This window comes from Neofelis nebulosa, chromosome 15 (assembly GCF_028018385.1).
Source record: "Neofelis nebulosa isolate mNeoNeb1 chromosome 15, mNeoNeb1.pri, whole genome shotgun sequence".
NCBI classification, from domain to species: Eukaryota; Metazoa; Chordata; class Mammalia; order Carnivora; family Felidae; genus Neofelis; species Neofelis nebulosa.
Window position 1 is genome coordinate 71,326,007 of NC_080796.1, and position 16,810 is coordinate 71,342,816.

The window sequence follows — 16,810 nt, forward strand, 5'->3', positions numbered from 1 at the left end:
GCTTGACTCGACGTCCTTTCCAGACACTTCTGCAAAGCCGCCAGGCCTCCCCTGGTACCGCACTGTGTCCACATCACCTACTCGGCCTGGGAATCCCTCACCTGGTCACAGAGCAGAGCGGGGTGAGGCCTGTCCACCCCGGAGTCCACCGGCATCTCCGTGCTGTTCCTCCTCCCGGAGGTGCTGGGAGATGTCCCTCTTCTCCCGCTCAGGGACGGGCACCCCCCTGCCCCCTGCTCCCACGCGAGCAGCACAGCCAGCTCACAGAGGGGCTCAGAGGCTGTGGGCACACGGTGTCCCTTCGCTTCTCCCTGGGGATGTTACCTCCAGCGACGGGCAGCGGTCAGGGGTCCGGTCGTGCCTGGATGGATGCACTTTGGAAGGATGGCGTGTGTGTTTCTTCTTTCCTCCTCGTCACCTTGTCTGAAAATGAATTTAACATTGTGTCGTGAAGAATTAACTTTACCCAAGGAGAGGTCTGGCCTTTGCCAGGGGCTGCTGGGTTGGTCCTTAGGGGTGTCGTGTCCCATAGGAGTGTCTCTGTTTGCACGGGGACCTTGGCCACCAGACAGTCTAATAACATGGCTTATGATGAGGGTTTCGGGACATGTGGCATCATTTCTACCGCCAGAGGGACTGGATGCGGAAGGTACCAGCCGGACCTTCGGAAGGGCAGGACGCTAATGGGCAGCCGCGTGGGGTGAGGTCATCAAGCTCCAACAGAACGGGCACCGGAACTTTTCCGTGTGTGTTGTCATGTGGGTGCGGAGCGTAACCGGGGACAGGACGCGTTTGGTACTTTCCCCGGGCCCGTGCCCTTCTGCTCGAGGCTGCCTTTCACGGGCAGCCTTTCCCTGTCATAAGGCACAATGGCGAACATAAAGGCTTTCAGTGTGTTCTGTAAGTCCTTCTAGCAAATTACTGAACCTGAGGTGGTTCCGGGAACCCCGTGGAACGTGCAGCGGGCGTCAGAGGCGAGGGTGGTCTCGTGTGGACCGTGTTCTCCCGCTGTGGGCCGGGCCGCCCTCTTGCACGCGGTTTGCAAATGCGTCCGAGAGAAGACACCAGTCGGTTAGGAAAATCGGATTAAAAGCCAGCGGGGTAGGCAGATAAGCTGGAGCCAGGAGCAAGGTCACTATCCAAATGGCGTCTCTCACGCTGTGTCCCCGCTAAGGCAGGGCCACAAGGGTGGCCCCTCGACAGCACGGGTCTGGGAGGGCGGCGAGGCGTCTGCGCAATCACAGGACCGCTCGGGAAACGGTGTGGCCGCCGCGAACACTGTCCTTAGCCGCGTCTTTCGGCCGCCCCATCGGCAACTCCTGGTTTGTCCGCGCGTCCCCCACGGGCTCTGGGTGTTGCAGCAAAAGCGCTTGAGAAGGCGAGTGGGCATGGCCCTTGCGGGATGGGGTTTGCCTCTCCACTTTCTGATCACCCGCCTGACCCGGCTTGTGATTCTCCAGGGGGACGAACTACCCACACCCCAGCTTTGATGGCCTCTGCCGGGACAAGCCATGGCGACTTGCTTACGAGAGCACACGGTATTCTCTTACTCTTTTACAGCCACAGAATCAGTAATAAACACTATATTAAAGAATTTCAAGCATACTGGGGGATGGTTTTTTTAAAGGGAATTTCCCCCTCCCGCCAAGAAATCTTTTCATAAGCCTGATGTGTAAATGGGGGGGGGGCCTGGAATTCGACCTCTGGCAGTGCCGCGATGCCTCGATGCCTCATTTCTTTGCCCCCCTGCAAGCCCAGAGCCGCCAAGGAACCCTCAGGGCCCCGAGGCACTGCCATCGGGTTTTACGCTGAGAGGGGCTGCAGCCCCCAGCCTCCACCAGAAAAGTCCATTTATGCTTCACGAACTGGGTTTCTGGTAATATTTCCTTTGAGGGAAGGGCTGTGTGGATGTTTTCTAAAGTTCGGAAACCAGTGTTCCAAAGAGGACCGGATGGCACGGACTTCGGGTGACACGGCACCAGGCGGGCTTCTGGAAGGTGTCGAGTTAGGCATGGACCCCTGCCTCCCCTCCCCTGCACACCCCTTCCGACGAGGCCATGCACAGTCAGCCCGACCGGACATCACGAGTGCCAGGCCTCGTCCATGCTGGGGTCATTCTTCCCGCGTCTCCTGCCCCCTCCCACAGAGCGGCCTGGTGGCTGCTCCGAGATGCTCGACTTGGCCTTCTGTCCCTCTTCTGACAGACTGGGGGGGATCCCCGAGGCCTCCCCCGTCCTTAGCGGTTTCCACAGATGGGGAGAAAACGTTGCACCCTTGCTGTTCTGTTACCAGTTGCTGCCCCCTCGGGGAAGGGAAGCCTCTCCCTTCCGGGTGGCCTGACCCCCAAGCTGTTCAGTGCCCTGGGTCAGGACCCCAGACGGACCCTCTCTTGCCCGGGAAGAAGGATTTGACCCAGAGAGCAGAGCAACCCCATAGGGTGTCATGAAATCTCTACAGGGGATAAGGTCTTCTCTGGTGAGAGCGTTTGTATCGGATAATGAAGGTCTGCAGCCTTTCTCAGAAGTGTTTAGTGTGTGAGTATGTGCGTGTGTGCAGGTGTGAGTACGTGTGCATGTGTGTGTGTGCAGGTGTATGTGTATGTACGCATGCGAGCATGCATGCACGTGCATGTGTGAGTACGTGTGTATGGGGGTGTGCAGGTGTGAGTCCGTGTGCATGGGTGCGTGTGCACGCGTGTGCAGGTGTGAGTCCGTGTGCATGGGTGCGTGTGCACGCGTGTGCAGGTGTGAGTCCGTGTGCATGTACGCGTGCGAGTGCGCGCGCGTGTACATGTGTGAGTACACACGCGTGTGTGCATGTGCGAGTACATGTGCATGGGTGGGTGTGCAGGTGTGAGTACGTGTGCATGGGTGCGTGTGCAAGTGTGAGTACATGTGCGTGTACGCGTGCATGTGTGAGTACGTGTGTATGGGTGTGTGCGGGTGTGAATGCGTGTGCAGGTGTGAGTACGTGTGCGTGTATGCGTCCGAGCGTGCGCATGTGTGAGTACACACGCGTGTGTTCCTGTGTGAGTACGGGTGCATACGTGTGTGTGCATGTACGTGTGCATGTGTGTTTGCGCATGGGGCTGCGGGGGGGGGGGGGCGCTTTCTGAATCCCAAATTAGTAAATCGCTACTCAGTGGATCAGAGATGAAATTTGCAAAATCTCTCCAAAGAACCAGACGGTCCGATGGAAGCGTCTACCGTGTTAGAAGAAGGAGGTGGGGTGGCCGTGGCCTTGGCACGCAGAGTCACAGAGGTAAACCCCGACGGTGGCTTCTGGCTTGTGGCTGGGGCTCCTGCAGCCGGCCGGCCGCAGCCTGGCAGAGGGAGCACCGTGGAGAAGGGCGCGGGGGTTGGGGCCAAATTGTTGAGCCACAGGTCGTCTCCTTTCCCCGAGCACCGTGCTCTCCGGCAGCCTTCGGTCGCCAACTCCTCACGCTGACCGAGCAAGCGGGAGACGTCGGGGCGCAGCTGCGGCTGGCGGGCTTGGTCTGAGCGCTCGGCCCGGTGGGCACCTGGCCGCCGTCCGGGTCGTTCCTTGGTGCGGTTCTGTCCTCACCTCGCCACTTCGTGCTGGCTGTTGTTTGCCCGTGTGTGTTGCTCACAAACCACCCCCCCCCCCCCCCCCCCCCGAGCCCCTGTGTGATGCTGTAGCCGCCGCATTTCCCGGCTCACGGCCGCCGCCCGCATCCAGAGCGGCGCCCGGCGCTTACCCGAAGCTTCGTGAATATTTGCGGGATGAACACACAGTTTTATGCGCCACTTAACGACGATGTCACCTCTGATAAAACGAGGCAGCATCCCAGATTCTGATAAATTCTGGGACGTCGAAGCGCTGGGCTTTGGAGCCTGCTCTGTGAGTGCTAAAGTCAGTGAGAAAAGTACCCTCGGGGGGGCCCCCCTGCTGGGGCTGTGGCCTTGGCTTTCCTCCGGCCACCGGCCTCCGCACCCTTCCGGCTCCTTGAGCGCCTCCAGCCTCAAATACAATTAAAAGTGAAAAGCGTGTACAAATGCAAACTGACAATTCCACCAAAACACGAGTAACATGTACCGCGCGGGTTTTCCGTGCGCGGGGCCATCACCAGATGTAGCTCTGTTACAGCTCAAGTCAGTCCAACCGAGTCAAGTCTCCGGCCAGCAAGACACCCGGTGACCTGGGGGTGGGCGTCTGCTTGGCCTCGTGTGGCCCCCCGAGAAACGCCCCTCTAGCATCCGGACCTCTGGTTTTTGGTTTTGCTTTTTGCGGTTTTAATTTGTAAAATAAGGGGTTGGACGAGACCAATAGATTCTAAACTTGTCTTCTTTGGGCGACGGCGCCCTGTTTTCCAACAGCTTCTGTTTCAACAGCCCCCACTCCCCCCGCCCCCCGCCCCGGCCACGTCAAAGGATAAGCGCGGACACGGGACCCGGACCGTGTCAGGTGGACGCTCCCAGGCCTCGCTCCCGCTTCCCCTGCATGATCGGGGACAGAGCGCCCCCAAGTTGCCAGGGGACCCCCAGGAGGACGCACTGAAAGCCCCAGAGACCCTCTCCTGTTCTGGGAAGCCCAGCCCAAGAAGCGGGCAGTCTCAGAGCCCTACTCGCGCGGAGACAAAGATTTATGGCCGGGGAATTTCCTCTCCGTTTCAGTGAAACAGAGGAGCAGGCAGAGTGCGGTGTTCTCCAATGTTAGCCTGCGGCGGAACCCCCGGGGGACCTGGAGCAGCAGGCGGATACGCAGCCCCTCCCCCCACGCCCCCCACCTGGTTCCCCGGGTCTGGAGCGGGGCCAGAGGAACCGGCGAGGTAACCGGCGGCCCTCCGAGGGACTCTGTGCGGCTCTGCGGTGCCCGCGCTGATCTCTACGTTCTGAGCTCGATGGCACTTGGGAGAAGTCGAGGGCAGCGGGTATGCGGGACTCGCTCTGGGGTCTGGATGCCCGGGAGGGACGAGGAATGAGTTGCCGGGCGCAGTGCACCCGGGTCTCAGGGCAGCGAGTGTGCTGGGCTGACCTGGCACAGGGGGGTGGGGAGGGGGCGCGAACTCCTGGTAACTCCCAGCTGGGCCGCCTCCGCCAGCGACGCCCTCTGCCTCCCCGACCGCGGCGGATTGGATCGGTGCTGCCAGGGAACCTTCTCGAATAAGCCTGGGCGTGTGTCCAGCATTAGAGACTTCCTGTGTATTCTCCTCAGTGGCCCCAGACCCTGGCCGATGACCGAGGGGCTCTGGGTCGTCCTGAGGCCAAAGCCCTTGAGCTTCCCGAGTCGCGGGCTATCAGTGAGAAGCACATCTCACAGGCACGGACCCTCCCGGTTGTCACCCTTTGCAGGCTCATTTCCTTTGACACCTCATTTCGTTCCACCGCTGCCCGGCAGGCGGAGCAGGTGCGGTGAGGACCCCACTCTGCAGAGGGAGGAGCCCAGGCAGTGTGACTGTTGCAGGTGTGTTCTCGTACCCCCTGCCCTCCCCCCCACCCCCTCCGGACCGTCGGGGCCATTCGTTGGCCAGAAGAGCTAAGGGTGGTCCTCAACTCTTAAAGCTTAGCTAGCGGGGCGCCTGGGTGGCTCAGTCATTGGGCGTTCGAGTCCTGATTTCAGCTCAGGTCATGATCTCATGGCTCGCGGGTTCGAGCCCCGCACTGGGCTCCGTGTTGACAGCGTGGAGCCTGCTTGGGATTCCCTCTCTCTCCCTCTCCCTCTGCCCCTCCCTCCCTCTCTCTCTCTCTCTCTCTCTCAAAATAGATAAACTTAAAAAAAAGTAATAAAGCTTAGCTAGCTCACTGAGACTCCTTTAGTAAGATTTTGCTCCTGTTCTAGGGTATCCACATAATTTATCCTACAAACCAGAACCCTTCCTGAGAGCAAAAAGGGGCATTATTGATACCCAGGCCAGGACAACAGGCGTAAACTGGGACAGTCCCCAGAAACCTGGACACAGAGTCACCTGATCTGTTTCGAACCCTGTCCTTTCTCCCAAAATGTCTGCCTTTGACACACCCACTCAAACCCTCAGTTTCAGCAGATAACGTGACCTCTACTTCGCCGAGAAAAGTAAAACCACCAGACAGGACTCCCCTCAACTTCTTGCCACCCACAAACCCACCCCATCTCTGGCCGTCTTTCCCTAAAATCAAAGACGATCTCGCACCCCGAGGCTGGGGCTTCCTCCCGGGCCCTGAATCTCAGCTCCCTCGCATCTTCTGGGAGCGGCGGGGGCCCCTCTGCGTCCACCCTGTCATTCACTTCCTGCTTCCTGCTTGCTTCTCTCCTCAGCATTTAAATATGTTCAACTGTCTCCTATCTTAAAACAGATTTTCTACCTAACCCCCCCCCCCCATCCCCCCCCCCCAACCTCCGTGCGCCTCTGGGCCGTCCTGTGTTTCTCCAGCCGTGACAGGTGACCTTCTGGGGAGAGCGGGCCTTATACACTCGAGCTGCCCTCGAGGCCCTGGGAGCTGCCTCCTGCCCCCTCCGCTGCCCGGCTCAGCTCCTTCACCTCAGTCTCTCGGCCTTGCCTGGTGGGATCCTGGCGGGATCCACGTGCCCTGCTGTGCGTGGGAGCTGTTCTCTCCCACCTCAGGGACCCCACAAGGGCTGGTCCCTGCGCAGGGGGAGCTCTGGGCCCTTCTGGGCACCCTTTAACCACCTGCACGCTATTTTAGGGTTCTCCTGCCACCTTCACGGCCCTGCTCAGTCACTGCTTTTAACCCTGACCTTGAAGAAGAAGGCGAATCGGGCAGGTGGAATAGAACAGAGACGTGAGGAGGTGGCTTATTTGGGACTTATCTGCTAATGGCTCCTGCAGGGCCATGGCTTTGCTGTGCGGGTCCCCATCTGTCCAGACCCAAAGAGAAGCTGAGGAGAGAGAGTCTGATGAAAGGTCGGACCCTTTATTACTGCCCCTCCCCTCCGTCGGAGCAGGACTGGCTTCTCCCTGGCCCCTCTTTCCCAGGGCTATTATGGCAGGAGAAACTTATTTGTCCCTAAGAAAACCCGGTGGGAGACACCGGGGAGCTAAATGTCACGGGCGCAACTATTTTTATCACGGACAACGGTATCTTACTCTGGGTTCCTCCCAAAGCAGGGCCTTGGACAAGGGCTTGGGTGGAGGAAGTCTTTACGGGGAGGTGACCCGGGAAGCCAACCTAAAAGAATGAGGAAGACGAGCCTGGGAGGGGAGGAAAGCCAACACCGGCTGTGTCAACGGTGGGTCACTGCCGTGGGCAAGTGGGGCTCAACCCTTGAAGAACCACAGAGCACAAGCCTCAGCAGGGTCGCAGGGAAGGGCAGGGGGGCGTTTAGCCACCAAGTCAGCGCCTCACTGGCTGGGGTGGCCTCCGGGGTCTGTACACGACCCCCCCCTGCGCCTCCGCGCCTGGGCTGAGTGGCCCTCCACTGCTTCCGAGAAAGCCCAGAAGCGGAAAAGCAGAGGTGCAGGGATGGGGGAGTGCGGGGGGGTGGGGGGGGGACCGTCACGACGCCGTCCAACAGCAACGCCGAAATCAGCCGGGCCGGAGGCTGCGGGAAGGGAACCCAAAGTGTCCGTCGCATGCCAGGTGTTAGCCGGGAGCCTCTCTGCGCGGTTCCAGCACCGTGTCTATGAGACAGGTGTCAGGAGAGCAAAGCAGAGTGAGGGGGACCTCTCCCCTGGTGGGATTTACAGCAGGATCGAAGGGCAGCCTGAGTCCCTGCTCTGGGACCCCTCACCCGGGGGTGGGGATTCAGGGTGGGTCGCTGGAAAGAGAGTTCTTTCATACAGCTGTTGTTTTATTCTGAGTTCCCGCCGCTTCCCCCTAAAGGATGCGGGCCAAGGGAGGGGCGGTCAAGGTGAGGACTGGGGGAGGTTGGACATGGGTCCCGTGGGGGAGGGTCCAAGGCCTGGGAGCGTTGTGCGCTGAGATCTGACCCCCTCAAGGCAGGCAGGCGTGTGATGTATGCTGTAGATCCTGGCACCTGTCAGGGAGGAATATGACAGATCACCGAGGGCCAGCATTGAGACAGCCTGCTGGCTGCGTCTCTGGTGCCACACAGTGGGGACAGCGGAGGGGCGGGAAGAGGGGACAGAACGTTGGTCACATGTCCAGGGGCTGTGGAGGGCCTTTCGAAGGACCACCCAGAGTAGAGATGCATCTGCCCTGGGTCAAGGGTAGGAGAGATAGGACCAGCAGAAACTCTCCAGAAGCCACAAAACTGCTCCTCAGAGGAAGAGACCTCTTAACCATCTGCCAGACCCCCAGACAGCAAAGCCACTTAGCCAGACGTCGTCACCTCTCCTTCAGGCGCTCACCCTGCTGGAGAGGCGGGGCAGGAGCTGGGGGCAGGGAGCTCCAGGCAGAAGTGCCTGGTAAGCTGGGAGGGAGCAGAGACACTCTTTTTATTTTTATTAAAAAAAAATGTTTTTTTAAACTTTCCTCGAGCAGAGACACTCTTACCTGTTCCCCGGCGTAGGCTCCCAACCTGAGACAGACCCAAGCCAGGGGAGGGGGAGACCGACTTGACGTTAAGGTTGGAATTTTGTGTTATTACACGGGACAGGAAGTTCTCATTTCTGAACTCAGACCAGAAGCCAAGACCAGAGTTCTCATCCGAGGCAGGGGAAGACCACCCTACTGGACAAAAATGAAGGGGCCGGGGGCACCCGGCTGGCTCAGTCGGTGGAGCGTGTGACTCTTGATCTTGGGGTTGTGAGTTCGAGCCCCACGTGGGGTGTAGACATTACTGAAAAATAAAATCTTTGAACAACAGCAACAGTGAAGGGGCAGTGAGCGACAGAAATGGAGTTGAGTTCCCACGAGCAAGAATGAAAATCAGATTTTCAGAGCGCTTGAAAATCATCTTCTGAGAAGTCCCTTCTGCACATCAGACAGAGAGCTTAGGGAGATGGCGGTGTGCGAGAGAGAGAGAGAGAGAGAGAGAGAGAGAGAGAATTATGTCCCTCTATGCAAGAAGCATGAGATATTGTTTATGCTTGTTTATGAAGACAGGTCCAACCAATCTGGTCACACCGTGTTCACTGCAGCGGCCACGAAGGTGATCCTGGATCCCCGTCAAGAGAGAACTCGTCTTCCTCTGCAAGGGTGCAGTTGACGGACAGCCTCCAGCACAGCCCCCCAGGGCCCCTGCTCTTCCTGGGGAGGCCCAGCTGTGACTGCGCAGAGAAGGTGTGGGTTCTTTGCTGCAGAGCAGGGACTGTCCGCTTTGCACGGTGGTGCTGGTGGCCTCTCCCTGCCTGACCCTGCTTCCTTCCTTTTTATCTTTTATGGGCTTTTCCCTCCACCCACGTGAAACTTCGTTCACCCCCAACGCCAGCACCTGCTTCTCGGAGACCCCAACGGATAGACTCACCCTTTAAACTCTGCACATTATGCATGTGACTTTGTTTTGGTTTGTTTTGATTTCTTTTTTTTTTTTTTTAATTTTTTTTTTCAACGTTTTTTATTTATTTTTGGGACAGAGAGAGACAGAGCATGAACGGGGGAGGGGCAGAGAGAGAGGGAGACACAGAATCGGAAACAGGCTCCGGGGTCCGAGCCATCAGCCCAGAGCCCGACGCGGGGCTCGAACTCACGGACCGTGAGATCGTGACCTGGCTGAAGTCGGACGCTTAACCGACTGCGCCACCCAGGCGCCCCTTGATTTCTTTTTTTAATGGGAAGATTACATAAGAACGTTTTCATACTCAGACTGGGACCTGATCTACGTTTTCAAAAAAACTCCAATCCCTGAGGTTTGATGTTCCTGAAATTGAACTTTCAGGACACCCCACCTCATTCTCTCAGCAGATCCTACTACCCTTGAGATCGTTTCTCCTTGAAAGCTTTTCCTGACCTCCTGACTTCAAATTTGCTAGATCCCCTTGTCCTAGCCTCCCCAGATGAGTCCTTGGTGAAACTCATCAAGCTCTCAGTTAGTTGTCCGAGGTCAGATCCTTGCCCCTGATCTCTTTGAAGTCACGATCTAAAACTCTTGGTCACTGCTAATCCCTCAGGACTCAGGCCAGTGCCTCGGCCACAGAAGCTGCTTAGTAAATAGCTGATGGAGTGCTGAATCTGCCAACCTAAAGGCTTGAAAAGCTGGCCCTTGACCAGAACTGATGTATCTGCCCCCATTGTGTCCTCGGTCTTGGGGACATCGCTCTTGCTTCCTGATCACAGCACAGACCCGTAGAGTTGAGTGTTTAAAAAAACCCTAAGGGTTATCCCATCTGATGCCAGACAGGTTGTGCGACGTCCAACAATCCAAGACTTTCCAGTGTTAGCTTGACTACCAGGGATGGAGACTACCTCGCAAGGCCACCGCTGCCTCCTGGACAGCTCTGACCGTCAGATTTCCTACAGCTTTGGTCCGCATCACATTCACACCATTTACTCTTTCCATAATGTGAACAACCTAAGGGGGTCGAAAGTTTTCTTCCTCCGAATAGTCTCTCAAGTGGGGACCTAGCAAGAGCAAACTAGAAATACTCCAGGGGCACCTGGGTGGCTCAGTCGCGTGAGCCTCTGACTCTCGGATTCAGTTCAGGTCAGGTCACGATCTGGTGGTTCACGAGTTCAAGCCCTGCCCCGGGCTCCTTCTCTCTCTCCCCCTACTCCCCTTTCTCAAAATAAATAAATAAACTTAAAAAAAAAAAAACAAAAGAGAGAAATACTTCATTTATTCATCCATTCCAGAAATATCACTTGGTTGCCACCTGTGTCTAGCGTGGGACTTACAGAGATGCCCCAAAAGTTGGAGTCCATCTGGGGAGAGAAAGATGCTTATGAGGTCAGATGACCACAGCGACACAGGAACTTCCAAACGAGAGCTGACGCAGAGTATGCTGAGGGCTCAGGACAGGTGGTGGTGGTGGGGGGGGGGGGTGGGTTGGGAATACAGGGGGCAAGGAGTCTAGGAAGGCTTCCTGGAGGGAGCGGGGTCCGCACGCGCCACAGCCCCGCTGCCAGGCTCGGTGGCCCTGAGACACCGGCGGGGCCTTTGCCTCCTTCTCCTCCTTTCCCTGCAGCAGACGGGGATTCTGGAGATGGCGTGGAGGCCGAGGAAGTAGTCGCTGCGCTTCAGGAGTCCGTCAGCCTTCCCCTGGAGGTACCATGCAACGACAAGGTCGAGGACGTCGTCTGGTCCTCTCGCATAAGGCTTGCCACGGTGGTTCCAGGGAGAGAGGGACAGCCGGCTACCATCACGGTGACCAACGCTCGATACGCGGGCAGAGTGAGCTTCCCGGACCCCAGCTACTCCCTGCTCACCAGCAATCTGAGCTGGGGGGACTCAGGGCCTTACAAGGCTCAGGTCAACCTGAGGACGTCCCAGATCTCCGCCAAGCAGCGTTACAGTCTCCGTGTCTACCGTGAGTCAAGGCTGGGAATTCTAAAGCTGCTTTTTGGGGCTCTCCTGGGCTTTGCACGCAGAGGAGTAGTGGTCTCAGGACTCAAGGCTGTGGTTTGAGGGGCTGGGACCGGAAGGCAGAGTGTCTCTGGTGTGCCCAACCCCAGGATCTGAGCTGCAGCCACCGATGCAGTGAGGCCCTGGGCCCTAAGGCTGTTCCCCTGGACCATCCCAACATGGTGAGAGGGGCAGGTGCCCCAGACCTTGCCGGGGGGGGGGGGGGTCTCTCCCTCCCACCGAGATTCCGCCTCCTGGCATTGGATGCCGCCTCTAGTCCCGAGCTTTTTATCCTTCTGTGTGATGTGAGGGCTACTAACCAACGTCTCCTCTCTACCTGAACCAAGTCTCTTAGTGCCTGTGACATTGACTGACGTTTTACCTCAAATCTTGCAGAGACGCTGACTAAACTATAAATGCCCCCCCGCCCCTCTGTACACAGAACGTGTGACAATATTTTCTGGGATCAAGGAGGCAGAATAGGGTTTAGAGGGAGGTGGGGTGCAAAGGGGAGAGAGAGAAGGCGAGACATTGGGCGGTGGGGGCGGGGGGAGTAGGAAATGCCAAAGGCAGGTCTGTCTACCTTAGCAGCTGCCCGGGGAACCCTGGAAGCAGATGTTATGGTGGATGGGTTCTGTTAGTCTCTGTTTACGTGAAGGGACTCTCAGGGGACACACCCTTCACCCCACTATTGAGGAGCTGTAATGTGTCCTTGATGTGTTCCGTAGAGAAGGCGGGCCTGGATGTGACCCACAGCTGGCTGTCCTGGGAACATGGCCCTGAGACACTGAGACAGTCCGTGAGGGCTCTGCCCTCAGCGTGTCCCGGAGACCTGGGGACAATGCCCTCTCCTATACCTGCAGGGCCACCAACCCCGTCAGCAGCGTCCGTTCCCGTCTGGTCCTTGCCAGGCCCTTCTGTGCAGGTACCGGGACCCCAGAGACAGGCGGCTACCTCCCTCCCTCAGCCCCTCCCAAGAGAGTGCCTGGGATCCAGAACCTCCCTCCTTCCCAGGGGGACTTGACCACTGCACTGGGGGGGGGGGCAGTGCTCCCCAGTTTCCAAAGGTTCTCTACTCTCTGGCTCAGCTTGAGATCACCCCCCGCCCCCGGATCTTAGTTCCTGAGCTTCCATGACTAGAACACATATGTCCAGAGACACTTGAAAAGGAACAGCAACTGACTGCTGACTCGAGCCCCCCGTGTGGGATCTGGGCCGGGGGTCTGCCTCTTAACGGGGACCTCCCCCTCCCTCTGGCAAGCCCCGCTCTCCTTGCCTCCTTCTGCCCCCAGATCCTGGCTATGCCTTGGACACGTCCACTTACTTCTGCCTCTGAGCCAAAGGGCTGCTGTTCTCCTTCCTCGTGGTCACTCTGGCCGTGGGGCTCTGGCTCATCTGAGCCCAGAAAAGATGCAGAATGCCAGGGATAAGGACCCCCAAGAGAAACGAGGCTGAAGCCTTGCCCCGGCCTGGCCTGATCGCCCCTTGGGGACCCCTGTGCTGAGCACTCTTTCTTCCCAACCCCTCCCCCCACCCCGGAGTCCTTCCCCCCACCCCCCCACTGTGCTTTTCCTCCCAGGGTGCCACCGGGTGGGTGTCCCAAGGGCCATACTCCCCGAGGGAAGATTATCCGGCAATAAAGTCAAATCAGGTGACCGCCACTCTGGAGGAGCCGGCCTTTGGTCCTTGGCTGGATGATTCCGGGCCACACCTGCTTCCCTGAACTTCCGTCTGTTCCAGCTGTCCTATCTGGGGCTGAGGCGAGCCCGATGACCCTCAGTCACCTCCCTATCTGCCTGACGCTAGCTGCTCAGGGCCTCTGACGCCTGACCCAGGGGGACAACAACTCGGCTGGACCAGTAGCTGAAGTCTGGACCCCTGACCGCTGTCTGCGGTTGGTCTTATTGTCCTGTCCTCCCCTAAAGATCTCCATGTCTCAGACCTTCTCTCTGGACCTTTGTCCCGGGCTCCTGCCCACCCCTTCCACGCACACCTGTAAGCAAAGGACCTTAAGCTGATTCTCTTGCTCCTTCCCGATCCCCTCAAGCCGTCCACGTTCCCCACCCCCCCGGGCCTGCTGAACCACTGTGTTGGTCACCCTCCCACGTCGGATCTTGTGGGTGTCACTCAATGCAGCCACCACGCGGGGCAGGTGGGGAAGCTTTAGGGAGGGGAACAGGAAGCCGCCCAGGTGACAGGTGATGAGGGTCGAGGGTCGAGGGTCGAGGGTCGTGAGTGAGTTGGAGGAGGTGGTGTAGGATAGGGTGACAGCACTGGGGAAGACGGCAGGAGCTCGGGGCTCTGCTCTGCCACTCGCTTGGGACATTTTGTTCGGCATCCAGACTCGGTCCGTTTCTACAAGGAAACTCTGCATAGGGGCAGGCATAGGGGCAGCTGATGGGGCTCTTACCAGAGACGTGGCTGTGGAGGTGGGGGCAGGACTATGCCCCTGGGGACCATGGGAAGAGGAGTCTGAGGGACTAGGGACCAGCATTCCTGACCTTCCTCCAGATCTCACCTTCCCCTCTCAGCGAGAAGGATGCTGATCTCCAAAGGGACTTCCAAGAGAAGGAATGTCAGGCTGTGAAGGGGAGTGGGATGCACAGGGGTTGTGGGGACAAAGGACACAGCCTGGGAAACAGGACAGGGGGCCAGGCACGCTTTTCTCTTCCTTCCTTCCTCCCTCCCTTCCTTCCTTCCCTCCCTTCCTTCCTTCCTTCCTCCCTCCCTCCCTTCCTTCATTCCTTTCTCCCTCCCTCCCTCTCTCCTCCCCCTCTCTCTCTCCTTCCTTTCCTTCCTTCCTTCCTTCCTTCCTTCCTTCCTTCCTTCCTTCCTTCCCTCCCTCCCTTCCTTCCCTCCTTCCTTCCTTGTTTTATTTTGAGATATAGAGGGGGAGAGAGGGAATCCCAAGCAGGTTCCACACTCTCAGCATGGTGCCCAACATGTGGCTCGAACTCACAAACCACGAGATGGTGACCTGAACCAAAGCTGGATGCTTAACCAACTGAGCCACCCGGATGCCCCATCCTGGTGACGTTTCTATGCAGGAGACACAGCCCCTTGGGGCCTGGGAAGGAGGTATTGAGGTTGGGGACCAGTCCCCACAGAGCTCCTCAGGCAGGCAACTGATCTGCTCTAGTCCCTGAGGGCCCAAGCCCCGGCGCCCCTGGAAGAAGTTCCCTGGCCTGAGGTCTCCCAAGCAGTCCCACCTTCAAACAGGCCTGAGGTTCAGGGCCAAAACCACAGCCCCAATTCCTCGGACTCCTGTAATACAGCTTCTGGAGACTGACTGGGAAGATAGATACAGGGCAACGGATTTCCCTGTGTTTCAGGGTCAGGCCCATGGAAAGTGAATGAAGGAATAGACAGTCCCTGTGCAGCTGGCCCGGGGCTCTCCCCCGTGACTCGGCCAAGTACTTCTCACGCCATCTCCAAACAGAGAAGGGCTGAGGCCCCAAACCATCCCAGGCCCCTGGAATTGGAAGGCAGAAGGTGGACTCGAAGCTCAGGGAGGCCCAGGCCTCTCGCTCTGCAGGAAGCCGGGACAATACCCACCTGGTAGCACTTTGCAGCATTTGCCTGTCCTTTGAAATAGGTGAAAGCAAATAGGGAGGGAGAAGGGTGCTAGTCGAGGCCATACCAAGAGTCCGGCGCTGGGCTGGCACTGGAGAGGCAGGAAGGACACTGTGTGCCCTCAAGGAAGTCTTCCTGGAGTGTGTGAAGGTGTCATTACAGTGAGGTGTGACCAGGGCCCCCATGAAGGTGAGGGCGAGGGTGAGGTGGGAGGGGCAGGACCGTGCCTTGGAGGGAAGAGGTGAATAGAATTCTGACCCCGGATTAGTAGGGAGTCCAGGGAAGGGAGAGAAAGGACATCCTAGCTGGACAGAGGATGAACCCGAAGACACGGGTTTGTGAGAGCACAGTGAGGTCCATACCCGTGTGTTAAAGAGGGAGGTAAGAGGTGGGTCTGGAGAGGAGGCAGGGCCCCCCTGATGTACTCAGGGCTGTGGGAGAATTCAAACATGAACCAGACAAACACCGCAGGCTCTTGGACCTCTGGTCTCACTGGGTGCAGGAACCAGGCATGCCGACAGCTAGGTGACAGTCTGAGAAATCACACTGCTTTTCTTCTTTTTGAAAAGTTTCATTATTTATTTTTGAGAGAGAGAGAGAGAGAGAGAGAGCACGCACATGCGAGGAGGGGAAGGGCAGAGAGAGGGGGAGAGACAGAATCCCATGCAGGCTCCATGATGCCAGTGCAGAACCCGACCTGGGGCTTAGATCTCACAGACCATGAGATCGTGGCCTGAGATGAAATCAAGAGTCGGACCCTTAACCGACCGAGCCTCCCAGGCGCCCGGAGAAGCCACACTGCTTTTCTGCCCTGGTAAACGGGCCACTGCTCACAGTGGTCAAGTGTCCCTGGAACTGACAACATTGTCTGATCTTGTGAAGAGGCTGAAAATACGTGGGCTGGCTGATACCCGGATTAGGTAAAATCCTAGTTGGTTGAACAAACTTTCCCAGAGAGTAGGAAGCGTGGATGGTGGGCAACCCAGAAGAAAATCTTACTTTTGAGCCTCAGGGACTCAGAGTTTCACTTCTGGCCTGGTGAAGGAGCCAGTTACAGGGCTAGGTTCCTGTTCTTGCCAAAAAGCCCAGAAGATACCTGTGAACCAGAGCAAAATGATAATAATAATACAGCTCACAGAATAGGCGTCCAGAAAAAAAAAAGATCCTATCAAAACCTTTCTAAAATGGAACCCTGTTTTAAATCCCAAGTTTACAAAACGTGACTTTAACAACTGAAAGAAATGGGCTCTTGTTCAAGAAAACACTGTGGAGACAGCAGAAATGAATGAATGTCTGGACTAGAGGGTTGGCTGATTCCCCCCCACCCCCGGGGGGGGGGGATTTTACCTGCTGGCCAGGGAGGGGCCCAAGGGATTAAAAAAAGGCTCTTTTTCTTTTTCTTTCTCCCCCTCTCCCGGCACATTTTCACCTCAGGCTGTGGCAAAAAGCCCACAGATGTTTACATCTGGAAGAACTTTCCAGCAGTCCCTCTCTAAGGATGGAATGGACTCCTAAGAGGGCCGGGGAGCTTCCTGGCCCAGGATGTGGGCCCTTGGGGCCGAGATCATCCGGAAGGAGGGGGAGGCTGGGATGCTGGTGTGAGCCCTTGACCCCACCCTGGTTGAGGCCATGATTCCATGAATGAAATGCCTGGCGTGGTCAGGCTGGGTCACGGGGGAGGGGGGGGGGTTCGGGCTGGGGTGAGCATTCAATGGAAGGGACCTGGGCAGGTGCGCTGCTTAATGAAGCCTGCTGGGGAAGTCATGATGGACCCCCCCCCCCCCATCCCTGAGGGGGCCCAAGTTCACCAAGTAGAAAGCTCCCAGGAGCAGAAATGCCAGCCATCTGTCGGCCTGAGGTCTCTAAGGAGGTGGGT

General features: G+C 57.7%; 1 protein-coding gene across 1 annotated transcript; it reads left to right on the plus strand.

Annotated features, from left to right (window-relative positions):
- The first annotated feature begins 3,777 nt into the window (after positions 1-3,777).
- On the plus strand, positions 3,778-12,901 carry SLAMF9 (SLAM family member 9). The gene is given in 6 exon segments (XM_058700570.1): positions 3,778-3,861; positions 5,176-5,372; positions 10,926-11,326; positions 11,919-12,151; positions 12,154-12,286; positions 12,654-12,901. Coding segments are annotated over 6 exon segments (1,155 nt in total). The 3' UTR covers positions 12,761-12,901.
- The last annotated feature ends 3,909 nt before the right edge of the window (positions 12,902-16,810 follow it).